The sequence below is a fragment of the Stenella coeruleoalba genome (assembly GCF_951394435.1).
Source record: "Stenella coeruleoalba genome assembly, chromosome: 16".
Lineage (NCBI taxonomy): Eukaryota > Metazoa > Chordata > Mammalia > Artiodactyla > Delphinidae > Stenella > Stenella coeruleoalba.
Genome location: NC_137162.1, coordinates 60,491,346 through 60,512,667, shown reverse-complemented (window position 1 = coordinate 60,512,667; position 21,322 = coordinate 60,491,346). Strand labels below are relative to the sequence as shown.

Below are 21,322 nucleotides of genomic sequence, written 5' to 3'. Positions count from 1 at the left end.
CAGCTCTGTGAAGAAACTGAGGCTCAAAAGTCAGCTGGAACTCAGGGCAGCAGAAATCAGAGAAAATCGGTAACGTGACGGAACATCACAGAGTAAGAGGGTGCGGGCAGTGAAACAAGGCCCAGTCAGACCTCTGCGCACTCCCACCAGCACTGCTGCCGGCGCTCTGTCTGCCTTCCACCTCCTGGGCAGTGCTGTGTGCCAGTGAAGGCCGCACGTCACCATTGCAGAGCTCAGAGACATGACGCGAGTCTTCTAGACAAGACTGGCATCCCTACATGGCCCAGGACCACGGAAATTCTAGTCAGTCCTCAAAGCTCTTGGGGCGCTCCCTTCTTTATGTCAACCAATTTTCAACCCATGAAGAAGGAACTAACACATCTGGGTGAGATTAAGGAACACCTGTGAATTTAGCTGCATTTAGAGAAACCGCCTTGAACCTTCGGACCTAATCAGGCTAATACGGTGCATGCGGCCACTCAGGTTACATGTGCCTTTTTTTCAGTATCGTGAACTTATGATATCGTGAATTTGTGCATGATGCCCGAGAGGTTCCAGTATCCACGAGAGTGTCCTGTCAAGAGAGAAAGATCTAAACTGCCCCCGTGATATATTAAATTTCAAAAGAGAAAGCAGTATTAAAAACAAGATCAGAAGCAAATTAGAAACCAAATCTGAAAGTAATTTTGGCCACAGAGAGTGGTTTAAGACAGTGAATTCAGAAAACTAAAAGAGCAGTGTTACTGAATTAATTCTTCTTCTCTTACTGAAGGAGTACTAGTGGCCAGCGACAAGTTTTAGACCTCAAGCTCCACACAATCAAACCTGCCTTGTACCACAGGCTGAAGCACATCCCAGAGCAAACAAACAGCACTTCCTGTAGTCCCCTGGCCCAGCCAGCAGAGCTCGGGCGTCTCCTGAGGACTCAGGTTGCGTGGAGTGTGCACTTGAGGTCTGTCATCTTAAGAGTATTCCCCATATTAATGTGCTATATTTATCACTGTTTAGATGAAAAATCAGTGGCATCTTTTCCAGTCTGGCTATAGTTGGAAATAAAATTTTAGATAGCTACCAAGCTCTAGGGTCTGAATCAGTGATCTGCCTGTTTAAAAGACAAAAAATACCAAAAAAGGGGAGAAAGCATTTCAAAAGCTTAGCATCTACTTCGAGTGAGTGACCAAGGACAGAGCTGTACCCGTGTGCCCTGTCCTGGGAATGGGAGCTGCACCTGCCGGTCCCTTATGTGGGGTAGAGAGGTGGGAGCTGCATCTGGAGGGCAGCATGGGGCACGCGGTGGAGGACAGGCAGGACCTCCCCCTATCTGTGCCACCAGGACACTGGGCGGCCTTGGGGGAATGGAGCCTCCCCGCTCCAGCCCGCCACTCCTCCGCATGGGTACCCCCACCCACGAACAGGTCTCAGGTTCACCAGGAAGAACAAACAAAAGGAAGCAGGAGAGAGCGCTCCATAAAGGGCAGCAGTTACAGAGGACACAGAGGCCCAGCCGTCGGAGGCACTCACCACGGCCGGCTTGTTCCAGACGGTCTGCAGGCAGTGCTGCACGGCCCCGCAGTCAGACGCCGTCTTCACGTTCTGGCACCACACGGCCGAGCCTCGGGTACATTCTCTCAGGCCCAGGACGGGGCTGGCGAGAGCTGCAAGCAGAATCAGTGTGAGGATGCGGCCCATTCCCACGTACCAGGCCCACCTCACTTGCTTCCCCAGCATCAGGGGCCTTGGCATTTTGCGGGACACTAGGCTGGCCCCTCACCAGCTGTATGAGACACGAGCCACAGAGCCAAGGAGCTGCGTTGTCACATCATATGTCACAGGGCTGAGAGGGACTAATCTACCTGGTTCACCGTTTTCCTCTCACACTATTTTTAAACAGTATCAGATCAGTCCTTTTAATCTTTACCATCTTAAATTTCCATGAAGTAATGAAAGAAATCACAAGAGGAAAGACTGGCAGGTTTAAAAATAGAGATTTTAACTTCTGTAGAAATGAAAAATGGCCAAAGTTAAAAAAATTGTAATGAGGGCTTCCCTGGTGGCGCAGTGGTAGAGAGTCCGCCTGCCGATGCAGGGGACACGGGTTCGTGCCCCGGTCCGGGAAGATCCCACATGCAGCGGAGCGACTGGGCCCATGAGCCATGGCCGCTAAGCCTGAGCTTCCGGAGCCTGTGCTCCACAGTGGGCGGGGCCGCAACAGTGAGAAGCCCGCGTACAGAAAAAAAAAAAAAAATTGTAATGAGAACACAAAGAGTCATATCCTCATTACATAAAACAATGGCTTTTAATGTTGTTCTAGTAGAAGAGACCTTTTATAATCAACTGGGTGAGTTTCTGCACATAAACAAGTTTGCTAGCAAAAAAAGAAAACTACATAGCCTGGATATCACAAAGTGTAGGTATGTCCATTCGAAACCGATTGCACACACAGAGTTTCATCTATGGTGTAACAAGGAAAGGACTCAGGCGGAAGTCACAACCACAGAAATGGGATTAGGGAAAAAAAAAACAGAAGAAAGGTTCAAGTCACCTGGAACCAAAGAAATGCAGGTTAAAGCAAGAAGGTACCATATTTTTAAAGTTAAAATAGTAGCCAACGGAAAACAAAAACAAAAAACCTTACCACCAAATAGTGATAAATTTGTGGAAAAAGATGCATTCTTATAAGGCTGACAGCAGTGTGACTAGTAAGTACTTCTCAAAATATATTAATATATTTCAAGAACTGAGGGGAAAAAATCCCTCTTCAAAAATCCACTTCTAATAAAACATTTTAGGGAAATCCAGTAATTCAAGAGGTAAAATACAATATGCCTAAGTGTATATATATATGTGTGTATATATATATATATATACACACATATATATAAAGTCAAATTCACGACATTAAAAAAAAGGCAGATGTAACCTGAATGGTCAAAACTAGAGGGAAAAAACTAGTGATATTCTTACCAAAATATTATGCAGGGGCTTCCCTGGTGGCTCAGTGATTAAGAATCCGCCTGTCAATGCAGGGGACACGGGTTCGATCCCTAGTCTGGGAAGATCCCACATGCCACGGAGCATTTAAGCCCGTGCGCCACAACTACTGAGCCCGTACTCTAGAGCCCACAAGCCACAACTACTGAGCCTGTGTGCTGCAACTACTGAAACCCATGCCCCTAGAGCCCATGCTCTGCAGCAAGAGAAGCCACCGCAGTGAGAAGCGCGTGCACTGCAACGAAGGGTAGCCCCCGCTCACCACAACTAGAGGAAAGCCCATGCGCAGCAACGAAGACCCAACACAGCCAAAAATAAATAAATTTATAAAAAAAAATATTATGCAGTTGCTAAATATACTTATAAAAATGATGTACGTCAAACAGAAAAATATTCAAGAATATGAAATTGGGGTTGTACAAAAATCAGAAAATAAAACAAGATGGTTGGCTAAATTACTTTTTTAAATTCCCCATGTCATGTTGCTTGTGTGTAATTTTAAAGAATATTTTATAAACTGCCCTGAGAGAACTATGGTATTCCTTGATTCTGGAACTAAAAACTGGGAAGAAAACTCTCACATTCACATCTCACTAGGAAGCAACAGATTACACCGGGCCACATGCAGACGTATGACTGCACAGCAGCTATCACAGGAGGGTTGAAGTAACTTCTACTGTAAACAGAAAACATTTGGCTTGGGTCTGAGAAGAAAACCCCACAGCCACGTAGAAACAGATTTAGAACCGCAGGAGTCATGCTGCATGTTGCTTCACCTTGTAAACCAAGAGAGGACACAGTAATTCTATAGACATCTCTCTCTCTCTCTCTCTCTCTCTCTCTCTCTCTCTCTCTCTCTCTCTCACACTCTCACTCACACACACACACACATATCATAGCCTACAACACATGGAGGGCGGCGCAGTGGTTGAGAGTCCGCCTGCCGATGCAGGGGACACGGGTTCGTACCCTGGTCTGGGAAGATCCCACATGCCACGGAGCGGCTGGGCCCGTGAGCCATGGCTGCTGGGCCTGCGCGTCCGGAGCCTGTGCTCCGCAACGGGAGAGGCCACAACAGTGAGAGGCCCGCGTACCGCAAAAAAAAACAAAAAAAAAAAAACTAGAAGGAAGGAAAGGAAATACTGTTATTACTTTACTAGCTATTCAAGACTAGCTATAGTTCGACAAACTGTTCATGCAGACACGAAGTCACAGGTCCCCAGAAAGCTCAAGCCAGATGATCTGCGCCCCTTCAGACACCACCAAATGAATTCTTAATCTGCCCAGATTACAGCCTTCTCTGCCCTTTGGGGAGCAAAAAAAATCACAACCCACAACCAGTTCATGAACTCAACAGAACTGGCCACATTCCAAAAGCTGTTGGTTTGATCTGGTCTCTGTGGGTAAACATGTGCCCGATTCAAAACAGTACCACACTCCCCAGATGGTTAACCATAACACAGCCAAGCTAGGCTGCGGCCTTCAGCCGTAGGTCCCGGGAGGTCAGAGGGGAGCAGGAGTCCCGTCACGAGGGTAAGGGCTCTGAGGAGTGAGGGGGTCACAGAGCCAGCCCCAGACCTGGCAGCTCCCACCAGCGCTTCCCACGCTCCTCTCAGGCACTGGCCTCCCAGTTCCCCTGAACAGTACCCACTAAGTACATCGCCTGCTTCTACATCTGAATTAGGAGCTCGAATTATGAACAGGAGGCTACAAAATGAGTCTCTAGGCAAAGGAACATACAGAGATACACAGTGACGCCGGAAGGATGGACCTCGGCAGATAAAAGCAGGGCTCCCTGCACAAGGCCTGACCACCACTCTCCATCCTTACAAATACTCAGTCTAGGGATTTTCTCCAAACTTCCAGCCAGGAACCGGCTTTAACTGACCAAAATCTATCAGGTTTCCCCGAACACAATGCACTATCACAGGCCCAAGCTGCAAGAATACTTTGTAACTTGTTTACTCCCCCTAGGAACTTGAAACAGTAATCACCTGCTATAAAGACTTGTTACTTGTTTTGGCCAGGCTATTCTGGACTAAAAAAGTAGCCCCTTCTATCTGAGATTGGTCCAGCTACTGCAGAACCCAAGGTCATTTCCCAGTCCTAACAGTCGCTGAATGGTAACAAGCCCCCACCTCAGAACTAGAGGTAAAATGTATGCCTGGTGGCCAATCTGGCAGACCTGAGAGGTCACCCAATCCAAGCCTAAAACGGACTTCAGGGACACTAAGAAATGAAAACTGAAGTCCCAGCTCCCAGAAACTCAGTTCTCACCAAGACCTCCCCATTTACCTCCAAACTAAAGCCAAATTTATAAAGGTGCACGTTATTAAAATGGTCTGTGGTGCGATTTCCTAAGATGACCCGAAACAACTGCGTGTCCTCAGGGTTGGTAATGAGGCTGAAACAAGTCTGGTGATGCCAAGTGCGTGACCTGCTGAGAGGTTCAGGGGCTTATTTCGGGAGCCGGTCTCCTGAGAGGGAATCAAACAGTGGGTCAGAACACGTTTGGAACATAGATCCCTTCCTCAGAAAACGTACTAATACACAACACCCTCACACCACTTCAGGGGGTTCTCAACACCTGTCCAGGGACTCCAGCTGGGGACTGAAAGCTCTCGGGGTAAGCATGGTTCTTCTCCACAGAAGTGGGAAAACAACTAAGATGAAGACGCAATTATCAACTCCATTGACCGCGACAAGCAGTGCTTTCAGGTGGGAGGGACAGACACAGGAATAATGGTGCTGCGTTAGCAGAAACACGGAGCTGCAAGGAGAATGCCCAACTGTTCCGGGGAGCCGGAGGTGGCTTCTTCAAAATGAAAATTGAACTGGCACCTGAAAGAAGGCAGCTGAAAGATTGGTGGGGCGGGGCGGGGGGAGGGGGATTCCTGAACATTCTGAGGGAGAGCAGTGATCTTTGCTGAAGGGAAAGAACACTTGTCTTTTCAGGAGCGGGGCTCCAGCAGACCTCAGGCCCACTGGGAAAGGCCCCACCAGGCACTCATCCCTTGTGATGAGTGTCGCCCATGGTCCATGCTGTGGGCGACAGCTCGTGTTAGTGTCACCCAGTTGTGATGTGGCAGAAACGAGGGGGAGGGAGGTGGGGAGATCCAGATGACGGGCACCTAAATGGAGTGGAAGGCTCATCCCAAAAAGGCTGAGCAGGGAGCAGGGACAGCAAGGGCTGAAGACGACAGCTGGGAAAATGAAACTCTCCGGGTTAAATTTAAATGTGAAGTCTGTTGGGCTGCAAGAAAAAGCAGGGCAGCAAAAGCCAACAGCACAAGGACAGAGGTGGGGCTCAGACGCTGCGGCGTGAGTGGACACAGGCAGGCAGAGCACACCTGCGCACCCTGCTTCCCGTGGGACAGTGACAAGCGCAGGTCGGAAGGCGAGGCCCTTAGGAGACTGCAGGTGTTTAGCTGGGAGACAGAAGGCTTCCGGGATAAGCACAGTTATCTTCACAGGTGAAGGACACCTTCCACCTCTGACATGGGGGTGGATCTGCTCTGGGTGGTGGCTTCCGATCCCAGACCTCAGAGCAGTTGGGTAGAGGTGAAGGGAAGCAGACCACAGCTTAGGTAAGGAACACACTTAACACCCACAGGCTATAAAAGGGGAATCGCAGACTTCCCTGGTGGTCCAGGGGTTAAGACCCCACGTTCCCACTGCAGGGGACGCGGGGTTTGATCCCTGGTAGGGAATTAGGGTCCCACATGCCACACGGCACAGCCAGAAGAAAGAAAAAAATTAAGGAAACCTGTGAGAGATTAAGCAGGTTCTAACTAATAAGTGCAGAGTCTCAACTTGAAGTCAGAGTTCTCACTCTGAAGCCTGAACTGTCCTCTAACCATTAAACTGATGCTTAAAAACAAAAAAACAAAAAAAAAAGGGAATGAGTTGGCTTGTTATGTGATGACCTCTACAAGAGTGGGAGCAACCAAGCAGAAACGCAATGCCCAACCTAGACGGATTCTGTGTCAGAGGGATCCTGAGTGGTGAGCGGGGCTAGAAGACCTCTAGGGGCTACAAAAGTCTTCACTGTTAGAATAATGAGGCAAATGACATTTTCAGTATTCACACATAACCAATATTAAAATTACCCTAACCTACGTTCTTATGAGTTATTTCTCAAAACATCTTCCCAGCAAAGCTTTCATCTCTATTTTCATCTTCCCACACTGCCCCCAAAAACCAACTTCCTTCCCTGAGGCAACAGGCTGAACTCTAAGACAGTTCTTAGAATGTCTGCCTGACACCCTGGAGATTTCTGATTAAATTTGTCCTATTAAGAAGGATCACTGCTCAGGGTAAGGCGAGCACTACACTTCTTAGTTCAAGGGCCTGGCATTTGAGCCCTCAGTGACAAATGCTGGCGGGCTGGAGTCAGAGAAATGATCACTTCAGAGACACTAAAACCCCACAACCAAGTGTCATTTTATGAGGACAGGGTTTCAGGTTTGTTTTTTGTTTTTTTAAGACTTCAGTGGTTATTTCCTTAGGAAAGGGGTGGGGGCTCTGTTCCCTTCTTACTCCTAGGCTTAGAAGAAAATAAGCAGATGTGCTCTAAACCACTCCACATGTAGGTCACTTATCAAAGACAGGCTGTAGTGGAATTTTACTGTCTTGAGAACAGCTGCCATGAGCTGGATCCGTCATGGGCTTGGTGGCCGCTCTAGACTCTGACCCAAAATCCTCAGTGAGCCTGGGAGGGAGGGAAGGAGGGAGAGCTCACCACAGCCGTGTGCGTTTTAGCTGCTCTTACGATGACTTCTTAAGTGACAAGGAGCTAAACCCCAAGTTTAGAGTGAGGCTTCCAAGGCAACTTACCCACCATCTAACAAGTTAAATGTTTTTCAAACACGGTATACTGAAAAGAAAATAAGATCTGCCTGCAAGTCCTGTCCAAATGACCCTAAACAAATCACCATCCATCTCAGCTTGTTTTCCATCTGTAAAATGAGGATGAAGCCATTGATCACTGGATTGTTTTGAGAAAAGAGACGACGTAACTATGCACTTTCAACGGCCAGAGTATTAGTCTCTCAACCATCATCTATCTCTCTGGTATCTTAATTTACCCACATTATCATGACTCCCCTACCAGACTGCCTCTGAAATCAGACAGTGAAGGTTCAGATCATGGCTCTACCACTTCTAGTCATGTGACCTTCAGACTTTGGTCTTCCAATCTGCAAAATGGGCCTATTACTAGTACCTACTCCAAGGGATTTGTAAAAATTAACCGACTAAAACACAGTGCAGTGCTGGCATGCTACAGAAGTCCAGTGAGCACTATTACTATTATTATCCACAGTAGCAATTGGAAGACCTTTTTCACATCTACTATCTTGCCCAGAACAGGTGTTCCACAAATAGCTGAATCAAGGATGTTCTATTTGCTTTCTCTACATTTAATCAGGTCATTAACTGGCAGCTCAAAGACCTAGAGAGCTGTTTCCCAGCAACCTCAGAAGTTGTTGGTTGCTAAATTCAAGACCCAGAAATCACCAGGAGAGTGAAGCACAGGCCCCACTGTAATGAGCCCAGGAGTCGATCCTGTACAGCTAGGAGCTAAACAAGAAGCCCTGCGTGGGCAAAAATGAGAGGTGCCCAGCGAAGCACCAGTACCACCACCAGTGAAAAGCTTTCAGTAATTCACGTCATTGGAGCTACAGGCTGACTGGCCCTCCAATCCCAAGAAAGTTGCCACTGTTGAAAATATTTTTGGAACCCACTTTTTAGAAAAGCCCCCTCAAAAACCTCTCCTTCTCTGGAAGGGCACAGAGGCAGTATGGCAACATGATCACTGCCCTGAGTGTTGGGGGTAGACAGACCTGACGAAATTCCTGCTCTGCTGTCTACTAAAGCCAAGCCTCAGACAACTCACTAACGCCACAATTATCTGCAAAATATGGAAAATAAGAGTGCCCTTGGGGCTTCCCTGGTGGCTCAGTGGTTAAGAATCCGCCTGCCAACGCAGGGGACACGGGTTCGAGCCCTGGTCTGGGAAGATCCCACATGCCGCGGAGCAACTAAGCCCATGGGCCATGGCTACTGAGCCTGCACTCTAGAGCTCGTGAGCCACAGCTACTGAAGCCCACGCACCTAGAGCCCATGGTCCGCAACAAGAGAAGCCGCTGCGATGAGAAGCCCGCGCACCGCAACGAAGAGTAGCTCCCGCTCAACACTAGAGAAAGCCCACGCAGCAACGAAGACCCAACCCAGCCATAAATTAATTAATTAATTAATTAACTTCCTTTAAAAAAAAGAGTGCCCTCTTCTCAGGAATTCTGTGAAGATTAATAAGAAGGCACAGAAAGCACTGAGAGTGCCTGGTACTTATGAAGCTCAGTTAATTGTACACTGGCTTGTTAATGGTGGACTCGAGGGAAAGGATGACAAAGGGAGGTGTTCACATTCTAATTTTTGTATACTAGCATAAATTAATTTTTTCTCATGTTACTTTTAAAATCAGAAAAAATAGTTAAACCTTACAACCTGCTTTAGGGAACAATTATCACCCAGTGTGGCACAGACCACAAGTTGCTCCCTATATCTATTCTCCACTCCTTTCAAAGGAACAGAACCACAAATTCTTAGCTACACACATGGCTGCCAAAATTTAAAACCACATTTCCCAGTCCCCCTTGTAGCAGGGTCTGGCCATGAAACCACATTCTGGCTGATGGGATGTTAGTAGACATTATTGCACTTTTAAAGACAAGTGATGGCTGGAACTTTGGCAGCCATCATGGGCCATGAAGAAAGGGCCTAGACCTCAATGATGCAGAGCACTGAGCTAGAAGAGCCTGGGTCTCCAAATTCTTTTGGAAGTAGAACCACTATGCTAGCCCTAGACTGCCTGGCTCCTGAACTCGCTATGATAGATGGGAACAGTTCAATCATAATTAAGGCACCATTATTCTAGGTCTCTGTTGTCTGCAGTCAAACTTAAGCCTAACTATAATACCAGCTTAATCATCTACCTCACTCACCAAAATCGTCTCCAAATGACAAGTCTTTACTAAGGCCTACCTCCACTGCGATATTTAAAAGTCCATGTACACCATATAATTAACAAAGATTTTCAAAAACCACCTCAGAATGAAAGGGATAATCATTCCTAGAATGTGTGTTTTATGCCCTATTTGTTAAAACAATCAGTCTTATTATTTTAGCCATATAAAATCTTTTTTATTCCTTTTAAATATTTCAGTTAACATATGCTAAATACCGTTCGAGTCTAATTATCAAAAAAAAAGGGGGTAACAGAAAATGCAAGCAGCCTCCCAATCTCAACAATCAGAGTACACATTCCACAGGGCAGTGGATCTGCTGCCTGGGTAATGCATTGCCATGGCAACAAGCCGGTTGCTAGGAAACCAAGAGAGAGGAACCCCAGGAGAGGCAGTATCTACCTCAGGTCCCCCGCATTCAGACATTTCTCAGGAGAATTTGTGCACTTAGATTCCCTAAGAGCAGGAGATAACACAATGCACTCAACACTGACTACTCGATGAAACAGCTGGTGTCACAAATACCTTCGATGACAAAGAGCACTTGTCCCTTCTTTAGAGGATCTTGCTTTTGGAAAACATTCTGCAGAGCAGAATAAAAATACTGCCCATTTAATCATTCTGCATGGCATTCGCTTAGAGGCAGCCTGCCTTGATCTGGAGGAAGTAAGGTCCAAATAGTCCTCTTATCACAGAAGGAATCTGTGGCAATAAAGCTTTCAAGCTGCTAGGCTGACATCCCATCACCTCTGGCTCAGATAAGCTATTATTTCTGTTACTTAAGACAAAGGTTCTTTCTTCCCTGCTTCTCCTCTCGCACTGCCCCCTTGCTTTTTAATTTTCCTCACAAGCCAGATCATTCTAGGACAAGAAATCAATCCACATGAAGAAAGCAACAGAATCCTCAGGTACACTGCCTTGTGTGATAACACACACTGAGGGGCAAGGCTGTGTGATCTTCTTAGATTGTAAAAGAACGATTCAATTTGGCATAATTGATTTTGGGAAGAGAAATTCCTATCTAGTTCATTCAAGAGCACTCCTGGGCTTCCCTGGTGGCGTAGGGGTTGAGAGTGCACCTGCCGATGCAGGGGACACGGGTTCATGCCCCAGTCCGGGAAGATCCCACATGCCGCGGAGCGGCTGGGCCCGTGTGCCATGGACACTGAGCCTGCGCGTCCGGAGCCTGTGCTCTGCAACGGGAGAGGCCACAACAGTGAGAGGCCCGCGTACAGCAAAATTATATATATATATATATATATATATATATATACATATTATAATAATAACAGGCTTGTAAGGCAACTGTAATCCAATAAAAATTAATTTTAGGGCTTCCCTGGTGGCGCAGTGGTTGAGAGTCCGCCTGCCGATGCAGGGGACGCGGGTTCATGCCCCGGTCCGGGAAGATCCCACATGCCGTGGAGCAGCTGGGCCCGTGGGCCATGGCCGCTGAGCCTGCGCGTCCCGAGCCTGTGCTCCACAACGGGAGAGGCCACAACAGTGAGAGGCCCGTGTATCGCAAAAAAAAAAAAAAAAATTAATTTTAAAAAATAATTTTAAAAAATTTAAAAATAATAACAGGCTTTTTTTTCCTGATTACCAAACCACGTATGTTCACTGCCTACAATTAAGAAAATTCAGGAAAGCACGAAGACGGAAGGAAAAGTCATACTCAGAGGGGCCCAGAAGGAGCTGTGACCAGCACCCACCCTCATGGGCCCTCTTCCACCCCTACCTGGAGTCACAGCCTTGAGGAAGTTCACTGCCAGCCAGAGCCCTCAGCTGCCTGGTCACATGCTCTGGTAGGAAGCCCAACCACAGGCTCATCCCTCCATAGAACCACCTGGGTGGCTGAGGCGGCCTGGGGTCATATGCTTAGCCACAGATATGGGACCAAAGTCTCCAAACCAAATGTCATCACTTTCAGAAAATGAGTGACAATCAAAATTCCCTTCCTCCTTGGTTCCTGGCCTCAGGCCATGAGCAAAGGCCACAGTGGAGCCCTGCAGTACAGGGCTGAGACCCTGACCCTCAGGTACCAACACCAGTTAAGATAGAATTTTCAGGGCTTCCGTGGTGGCGCAGTGGTTGAGAGTCCACCTGCCGATACAGGGGACACCGGTTCGTACCCCAGTCCGGGAAGATCCCACATGCCACGGAGCGGCTGGGCCTGTGAGCCATGTCTGCTGAGCCTACACGTCCGGGAGCCTGTGCTCCGCAACGGTAGAGGCCACAACAGGGAGAGGCCCGCGTACTGCAAAAAAAAAAAAAAAAAAAAAAAAAAAAAGAATCCGCCTGCCAATGCAGGGGACACAGGTTTGATCCGTGTTCCGGGAAGATCCCACATGCCGTGGAGCAACTAAGCCCGTGTGCCACAACTACTGAGCCTGTGCTCTAGAGCCCGCGTGCCACAGCTACTGAGCCCGCATGCCACAACTACGCAAGCCCGTGTGCCTAGAGACCGTGCTCTGCAACAAGAGAAGCCACTGCAATGAGAAGCCCGCGCACTGCAACGAAGAGTAGCCCCCACTTGCCGCAACTAGAGAAAGTCTGCACGCAGCCACGAAGACCCAAAAATAAAATAAATATATATTTAAAGAAAGAGCATTCTAGTCCTAACACAACACTGTAAATCAACTATACTCCAATAAAAAATATTAATTAAAAAAAGCAAAAAGGAGCACTCCAGTCCAATATAAACTCCTGTCAGCAAAGCTCTTCTTCCAAAGTGTCAACCTATCAGGTGATGATCAGACATAAACTTAAATCACCTTAGATAATATTACTTGACAACTGGACCATGAAGAAGCCCCTGACAGAAATGCCCAAGGTCCAGCCAGGTGACTGGGTACAGGCAGAGGGCAAAGGCACATCTGTATGGTTCTACACTCGGCCCAGGGTACAGCCCAGAAATCAATTCAGCCAGCCAGAAGCCGGCCCAGGCTCTATCCCATCCCTGCTAACCGGCTGGGTGGTCTCTGCACCCTTGAAGAAGACAATAATATGCATAAAAAAAAAAAAAAAGATTTCATGCAAACCCACTAATAAGGAAATTCAGTGTTCTGGGCTCATCGCACATGACTGTTTATTAAGTAAAAAGTTTCAGATACATGCAAGTGTGTCTACTATAAATGTCACTTTTGAGTACTTAATACTTAAAAGGAATACCACCTTCATTGGAAATGCTGAAATCTAAAATTCAGACCACAGCATGGATTAGGGCAGGATATTAGAATGTCCCCAGCATTCTGATTTAGTTGCTCTCACCTGAGAGGGCTGCTATGAGGATAAAATGTTAAGCAAAAAGCACTTAGAACAGTGCTGGGCACACAATGAACTCTCAGGAAGTGTCACCTACTATGATGTCTGCAGTTCCTGCAAATCAGCTACACTGGTAGTTCACACTCAAAGCGTGGCCCACAGAACACTGAGGGTCTCAGAGATTCTTTTAGGGGATCCATGAAGTCAAAAGTCTCATAATAGTAATATGAAGATGTTAGCTGCCCTTTTCACTCATTCACTCAAAACTGAGCAGTGGAATTTTTCTGGAAGCATATGACACGTGACAGTGCAAAAGACTGAATGCAGAGGCAGCTGAAAATCCAGCCAGGTGTTAAAAAGATTGCAAAAATGTAAAATAAGTTGTTCTTCTCACTAAATAGGTTTATGTTTAGGAAAACAGCTATTTTTCATTATAATCACAATATGTTAACATGTAACGGATTTATTTTTTTTAAGGATTATTTTTAAAATTTTGTCAGCTTCATTTATAAGATGGTAAATATCACAGATATAACCCAGATTAACAAAAGCTCTTCGGGGTCTCTCAATGACTCAGGAGTATACAGGGATCCTGAGACCAAAAAGTTTGAGAACCACTGGGTTAAACATTTAAGAACAACTAAGTTCTGGAACTAAAAAGAGGGGAAACAACTCCTCAGATTATAGCTGGTTCCCTTTTCAGATTTACCTCAAATCAGGGCCACCAGGGGTATCTTAGTTATGTTAGGGTCCTGTGTCCCTAACCCCTACATAAAATCCTCTCCAAAAGGCTCGGGGTGGGGGTGGGGGGATTGGCTCTAACCTGGACACGAACTATTATTAAAAGCCAACACTTCACTTGAGTCCAAAGTCACTCTTGATTTGCAAACTCCTAAACACAATTTCGTAAAATTCGTTTCAGTTAATAAAAGAAAATGCTTTGTTTAATCGTGATAAAGATCTGGCACTACCAGCATTTAAGTTTCATGCACACCGACCCACCAGCAGTTACTGAGCTTAAGTCCTCTTGCTACAGCTCACACCACGGTTCAGCAGGACTGAGCACCTATTACAGGCCAAACACTGTTGTACGTGCTGCAGATCCAGTCAGTGACCACGACAACAAATAAAAACACATCATATGGGGCTTCCCTGGTGGCACAGTGGTTGAGAGTCCACCTGCCGACGCAGGGGACGCGGGTTCGTGCCCCGGTCCGGGAAGATCCCACATGCCACGGAGCGGCTGGGCCCGTGAGCCATGACCGCTGAGCCTGCGCGTCTGGAGCCTGTGCTCTGCAACGGGAGAGGGAGAGGCCGCAACAGTGAGACGCCCGCGTACCGCAAAAAAAAAAAATCATATGATGCCCGGCAGTGCCAAGTGCTACGAAGAAAAATGAAGCCAAGGAAGAGCAAGACATGGACATTTCAGACAGAGCAGGGCGCAACTCTGGTAAGGCAACACCTGGGCAGAGAGTAAACTACATGATTACCTGGAAAGGTAGATGACCCAAATAGGTAGAACACCAAATGGGCAACAGTAAGTAAGCAGCCCTGACCTGATGGGAGAGGAAGAACTCTGAACAGCAGCCGAGGGCCAGATGACATGACCTTGCAGAATAAACTTTAGGTTTTACTCCTAGTGAGACAGGAAGAGCCACATGACCCTCTGGCATCAGTGCCTGCACATGGAGACAGCATTCCAGCACAGCTGTTAAAGGAGTTCTGTTTTTTTTTTTTTTACTATAATAAGTGACGCCACTAAGACTGGCCAAAAGAACTTTCTATAACATCTCCTTCAATCTTATTTACGTAGTTTCCTGTCATGTAAGGAATTTCTTTTCAAAAGCAGTATCTATCCAAATGTGGCCAGAATTTAATTTTAAAATTTGGAAGTGTCATTAGAATCCATCTCACTTTTTCTGTGACACAGATGTCCATCAACAGGTTTAACTAAATTGACACATCCATACAATAAAATACTCTGCAGCTATTTTTTTTTAACAGCTGGGAGGTAGAAGGTGATTAAGAAGATAGGACAACTTAAGTGCAATGTGGTACTCTGGATCCACTCCTGGAACAGAAACAAGAGATTACTAGGAAAATTGGTAAAATCCAAATATAGTGTGCAGTCTAGTGAACAGTAAGGTTAATTTCTTACTTTTGACAAATGTACAGCGGTTATATAAGATGTTAACAGTAAGGGAAGTTTGGGTGCAGGGTATATAGAAACTCGCTGTACTAGCTTTGCAACTTGCCTGTAAATCTAAGATTATTCCAAAATTTATGTTTTTTTAGAAAGGCAGTAGTATAGATCTATCTGTATTAGCATGAAATAACCTCTAAAGATACAAATAAAAGGAGAAATGCAAATGAAAACCACCTCACCCTTTTATCATGGCAAAATTTCAAGTTTGACATCACATGTTAACACTGCAACTAAAAACCGCATATTCTGTGGGAACAGAAATTCCTAAAATCATTTTAGAGAGTAATTCAGCGATTTCTAATTAAGGTGAAAACAGATATACTCCACAACTCAGCAATTCTGTTCCTAGGTATATCCTCTAAGGAAATGTCTGTTCATGTGCACCAGAGTATTTATAGAAGCAGTTTGTAACAACAATAAAACAACTGGAAATAATCTAAATGTCTATCAACAGAATGGAGAATAAGTATGATATAAATGTAATACTGTACTGCAGAGAAAATGAATGAAACAGATCTAAACATTTTCAAAATGAATGAACCTCACTAGCAAAATAAAAAAAAAAATTACTAACCCAAGAATATATATTATTCATAAAATGTTTAAAATATCCAAAACAGGACTTCCCTGGTGGTCTAGTGGTTAAGACTGTCGCTTCCACCGCAGGGGGCCGGGGTTCAACCCCTGGTCGGGGAAGTTCCGCATGCCGCGCAGTGCGGCCAAAAAGGTTAAAAAAAAAAAATCCAGAACAATACTACACATACCGCTGAAGATCACACATATATGTATGAAAGTATAAAGAGAGACCTGCAGGGGGATGATAAACACCAAGGCCAGGAAGGTGGTTATCTATGGAAGGCAGCGGGTTGTTCTATATCTTAACTAGAGTGTTATATACATAGGTGTTCATTATCATTACTCTTCCACTTTTCCGGATGTCTAGAATGTTCCACAATTTTAAAAAAGAGCAAGGAGCGAAACAGTGTAATATGTGTTTGTGTTAAAAAGAAAAACAGAAGGGGAAATCATACACAGAGCCACCTATAGGTAGCTCCGGAAGGCTCCTAAAGGAGCTGGTACCAGGCTGCCTCTGGGAAAGGCCCAGGGGACAGTGGTGGGAGGGAAACATACTTTTTACTCTATGCACTATTACACCGATGGAACTTGTTTACTGTGTGCAGTTATTATCTGAACAGTTCACCGCCATTGAGGGATGGGGAAACCAGACTGGGGCGGGGAGTGGAGAACAGACTTACCCCAGGTACCATGGTTAGGGACAACCAGCCTAGAATCTGAGTAGTCAGGTTACCAGGAACCAGCCCTGATGTGCTGGGCTGTTCTGTTAAAAACTGATGTATAAACCAAGAGTTTGGCTGCCTAGCCAAATTCTTTCCCACCTCCCTCCTAATGGCTGACTACCTACCCTAGTTTGTTTTCTGATCTGGTAATTACGTCCAACATAACATATTTACAAGTCAATTTAATTTTGTTTGTTGTTAAATTTACAACATCCCATGAAATGAAAGAAGGCAGGAGACATCACAAAATCAAGAGCAGAGACTGATTTTGTCCTTGTGCTGGTGGGACAAGGACATTAACAAACATAGTATTGTTTTTTTGTGGTTTAACAACAAACCCTATAGTACTTATTTACCTATGCCTTGTCGTACAGTAAGTTATTAAAGCATCACATTATTAATCCCATTGTACAGATGAGGAAGCACAGTTGAAGAAAATTGCCCAAGGTCAGTCAATGATGTGATAAAGTTAAACTTCTATTCTACAGTATCATCTCACTCCCATCATAAAGAATTACAAATTCCGCAAGAAAACATGGAATTTTGACAGGTTATTTTTCAGTGCATAGACCATTACCCAAGGCCATAATTCAGGTTATTTTCTGGAACTTCACGGAACAAAAGTAAAGCAATGAGTGCTTTCGCCAACAGTCAAACTGTTCATCCCAATCACTGTATTTACCATCAGTTTTAAAATGATTTTAAAAAAAAAAAAAAAAAAACAGGCAGGGCAGGAAAATCCAGACCCTCCTTCCAGGAGGCAGAAGCAAATAACTGGTGGCGGAAGCAAGGCTTAGAGGACCTAGAAGGCCCATGCTAGAAGACTGCTTCCAGAAGCTGCAGTGCACACTTGCCCAAGTGGCATGGTCTTGGCCCTGAGAGCTTCCCGTGCCTTATTAGGTACTTTCCCCAGCCAGCAACACCCTGTCGCCCTTCCTCATCCCCATTCAGTTAAGCCACAGCCCAGCCATTCCAGCTTCAGAGCCCAAGAAAATGGAGGAGCAAGTTCTCCTTCCCCATCTAGAAAAATCCTGACCACCTGATCTAATACGCTTCAACCGTCGTAGGAGGTATTGGATACACCTTGTTAAATGCAATTAAACCACTTACCAAATCCTTGTTATTTTCAGAGTAAAGTTGATTATTGACTAAAAATTGATAAACAGGGGAATTATCCAAATTCCTGGCAGGTGAGAACTGGAGTTGTTGACATTCAGCAGGCTGTGCTATACGTTCATGTCTTGCATCTTAATAAAAATAAGCTATCAAATGAGTATATATATTTGTACATAACACATTCTAGCATCCCTAGAGAGCTACCTGCCTCAGTGGCGGGTAAACACTATTCAGCTGGTTAGCCTCTACACAGGTGGCAGTAACAGGGGCAGCTAAGTTTCAGGGAAGAGGTACCATATCCCAGGCACCAAGCCACTTGTTTTATACTGACCACCTCATTAACACTGGGCCTGCCTTTTTCCACTAGAGGAATCACCCAACAGTATGTCCTTACTATACGATCCCATTTATAAAAAGCTCAAAAACAGTAATTAGGTTCTTACATTTACAGAGCTAGAAGCTAACAAAGCGGTTTCCTTTGGGGCAAGTGAGAGAGGGTGAGTGGATGGGGAGGCACAGGGGCTTCTGGATGCTCCTCCTTTACCTTGGGGGCTGCTTACAGTGGGCTCGTTCACTCTGCGGGAATACCTCAATCTGTACACTTAACAGGTGCATGTTTTCTGTATGTAAATTACAGCCCCATAAGTTTGTAAAGTTAAGCGCTTGGTGTTGATGGAAGGATAAAGAGCAAGCACTGTCAGAAGTCCTGGGTTCTGATTCTGACTTCCCCCGTAAATGGCCTACGATTTGGGGGAGCCATTTCTGGGGGGGCCTCAGTGTCTTCACTCCTAAGAGGTTAGAGGAGATACTCTCCAATTCTCTCAGTACACCATCACTGCCATTTCTTTTCCAGGTGGAGAAAAAGGAGGGGCAACTGGATGAGTAGGAAAATAACTCAAGAGCAAAAGTCTCTACCACCAGGACATCATTAAAACACAAAGCATAGAGCCTCTCCAGATTCAGGATGACACTCTCTGCCTCCACTGGAACAGCAAGTTCTAAGCTCTCAGGGAGCAGATGACGGCTGCTGTCACCAGACACCTTCATTAACAAGCTCACTATCAATATTAAAAATTTTAGGAATACATTTCCAAAAAGCTACACTGGGGCCAGAGCTGTCAAGGCAAGCAGGCATTCATACATTGTGTTCAGAGCATGACCTTGGCATAATCCTAAAGGCTGGGCAGCAAGATTAGAACAAGGCCATTATTACACACTCCTATTTACCCAAGTGTTCAGGGAAAAGGGTATCTAGTTTAACTTAACAGTCTGGTTAGCCATACTCCCATATATACCAGAGGAGGATTTTACATTTCCAAACAAACAATTTAGTCCTTTTTGTGTGGGTTGAGTGATTCAGAACCCTTAAGGGTCTCGTGAGGAGTGATTCACTGCCAGTAAGAACAGTTTGATACTGAAAAACAAAAAACTCGTTTTCAATCAGTATAGAAAATTTAGAGACTAGCATTAGTTTATCATACTGACTATGGAATAAAAGCAGTATCAACCCCAGCAAGAAAGTTTCTTTGGTGACTATAAAACCAAAAATCTTTCTTTACAAGCTGACTGCCTTTCATAATCCACAAGTAAAGCAAGTTTAGGAGCTTGGTTTAAGGTTAAGACACATTCGTGGAAGTTGCTGAAAGCTAACATGAGAAAAACACCTTAAATCTATCTCACCTATAAATATCTTATTTGATTCCCATCAACTCTGTCATCCATTACATTACTGTCTATTAAAATTTGGATTGCTGCATGAGTTAGAATGGAAGCTAGCCCTTAGATTACAGTTAACTAGAAACAGAAACTGAGGACGGGCCTGAAGATCAGGTTTATTGCCCTCAGTGGGCTATTATCTGAAAACATCCAGATTTGGGATCCTCTGTGTATTTAAATTAAAATCTGGCTCCAAGTCAATCAACCTCACTCCTTTCCCTTTACCATGATGATTTAGATGAGGTTAATGAAGGTTAATGAAGGAGGGCTGGTCTCGATAACATGGGAAGGGCACGGGACCCCTTCTAATTCCAGGAAGGCAGTACAGCTGGTTCCCAAGCATTGGCTACATAACCTGCGATGATTTTAACAACCGTCAGTACTATTTCAGGACCACAACTTCTCAGGTACTTAGATTTTCCCCAAAATAAAGGCCACTGCCAAAACCTGCCAATGGCCATGCAAGATGAAATGAGGGCTCCATTGCAAACTCACCAGGACCACAAAAACCCCGTATCATCTTCAAGATGTAGGATCAAGAGTAAATATATATGCAAAGATAAACATCAATACGGAAGATATACTTAGGTGCTTTCTGCAACTTCAATACTCTTAAAAACTGGGGCAAGTGAGGCCAAGGGCCAAAGTCTATCCAGAAGTTGGGGCTCCAGTCCATCTCCATGACGTGCGTCCAGCACAAGCACGACACAGCTGCAGGAGGGGTCACCCTACAGGCCCACCCCGAGAGCTGGACCGGCAGCTTAAGGGAGCCCCAGTCCGCCAACTCAGGCCGTGAGGGAGACGCTACTTCCCCGGCCCCGCCCGCCTCGCACACAAGCCCGACCCCAGCCCCTAGGCAGCCAGGCTCCCAACCGCCTCCCGCCTCCAGCAGCCCCTCCGCCGCCCAGCAGGTACCCGGCTCTGCGCAGGCGCCTGCGCAGTGCGCGCCCCTCACTAATCTTTATGGGGAGCAAAGGGGCGAGGCCCGGTACAACCCGCTCCGGGACTAGCGGGCTGCGTCCTGCGGGGTCCCCTTCCCCAGGTTGGGGGTCCCAGGGCTTACCCGCGCCCAGGAGGCTGGCCAGAACCAAGAAGGAGTACATGACGCCTCCTGACTCCGCAGTCTGCAATGCAGAGCGTCAGCTGATCCTCAGCGAATATAAACGTGCCCCGCCCCAAAGCCGCCCACTGCGCAGGCGCAAGCTCTGGCCCGGCCGGGCGGCCCGAATTCTCCCCGCAGCCTGACTCAGCGCCGCACAGGGCGCCTGCGCAAAAGGAAGGCTGGGAGGTGGGAGGAGTGTGGAGGACGAAAGGATTGAAGGAGCATGGGAGGAGGAAAAGGAGACGGAAGGGAATGGAGAGGTCATCAAAGAATACCTAAATGAAGAAGTCAACCGCACCTTTTTTCTATGAAGTACCATTTTCTATTATTAGTACCATTTTTCAGTTGAGAATCCGTACTCAAAAAGGTTATCTACTTTTTCTAAGCTCTCACAGTCAAAACTCAAACTCACCACTTGACCCACGCTGTCTCTTAAATGACGTTCATAGTATTTTCGTGGCTGGGCCAGCGTGTAACTTCATTCTGGGTCCTGACTTTCCCTCTTAGCATTTCATATCCACAATCCCTTCTCCCCATGACTCACAGACAGGTTTTTCAATGTTAGATATGTAGGGTATCAGAACAGGTCTCTGAGATGTTGTAC

The 21,322-nt window shown here is 46.0% G+C and overlaps 1 protein-coding gene across 2 annotated transcripts in view; it reads right to left on the bottom strand.

Moving 5' to 3' along the window:
* PSAP (prosaposin) overlaps nt 1-20,823 on the bottom strand; it is a 34,060-nt gene extending 13,237 nt beyond the window's left edge. For both annotated transcript variants that reach the window (XM_079900966.1, XM_079900967.1), the window contains exons 1-2: nt 20,680-20,823; nt 1,522-1,655 (exon numbers count right to left, since the gene is read on the bottom strand). In XM_079900966.1, the coding sequence (XP_079757092.1) occupies nt 1,522-1,655; nt 20,680-20,719 (174 nt within the window). In that variant the 5' untranslated portion in view covers nt 20,720-20,823. The remainder of the gene's footprint in view (nt 1-1,521; nt 1,656-20,679) is intronic.
* Nucleotides 20,824-21,322: the final 499 nt, after the last annotated feature.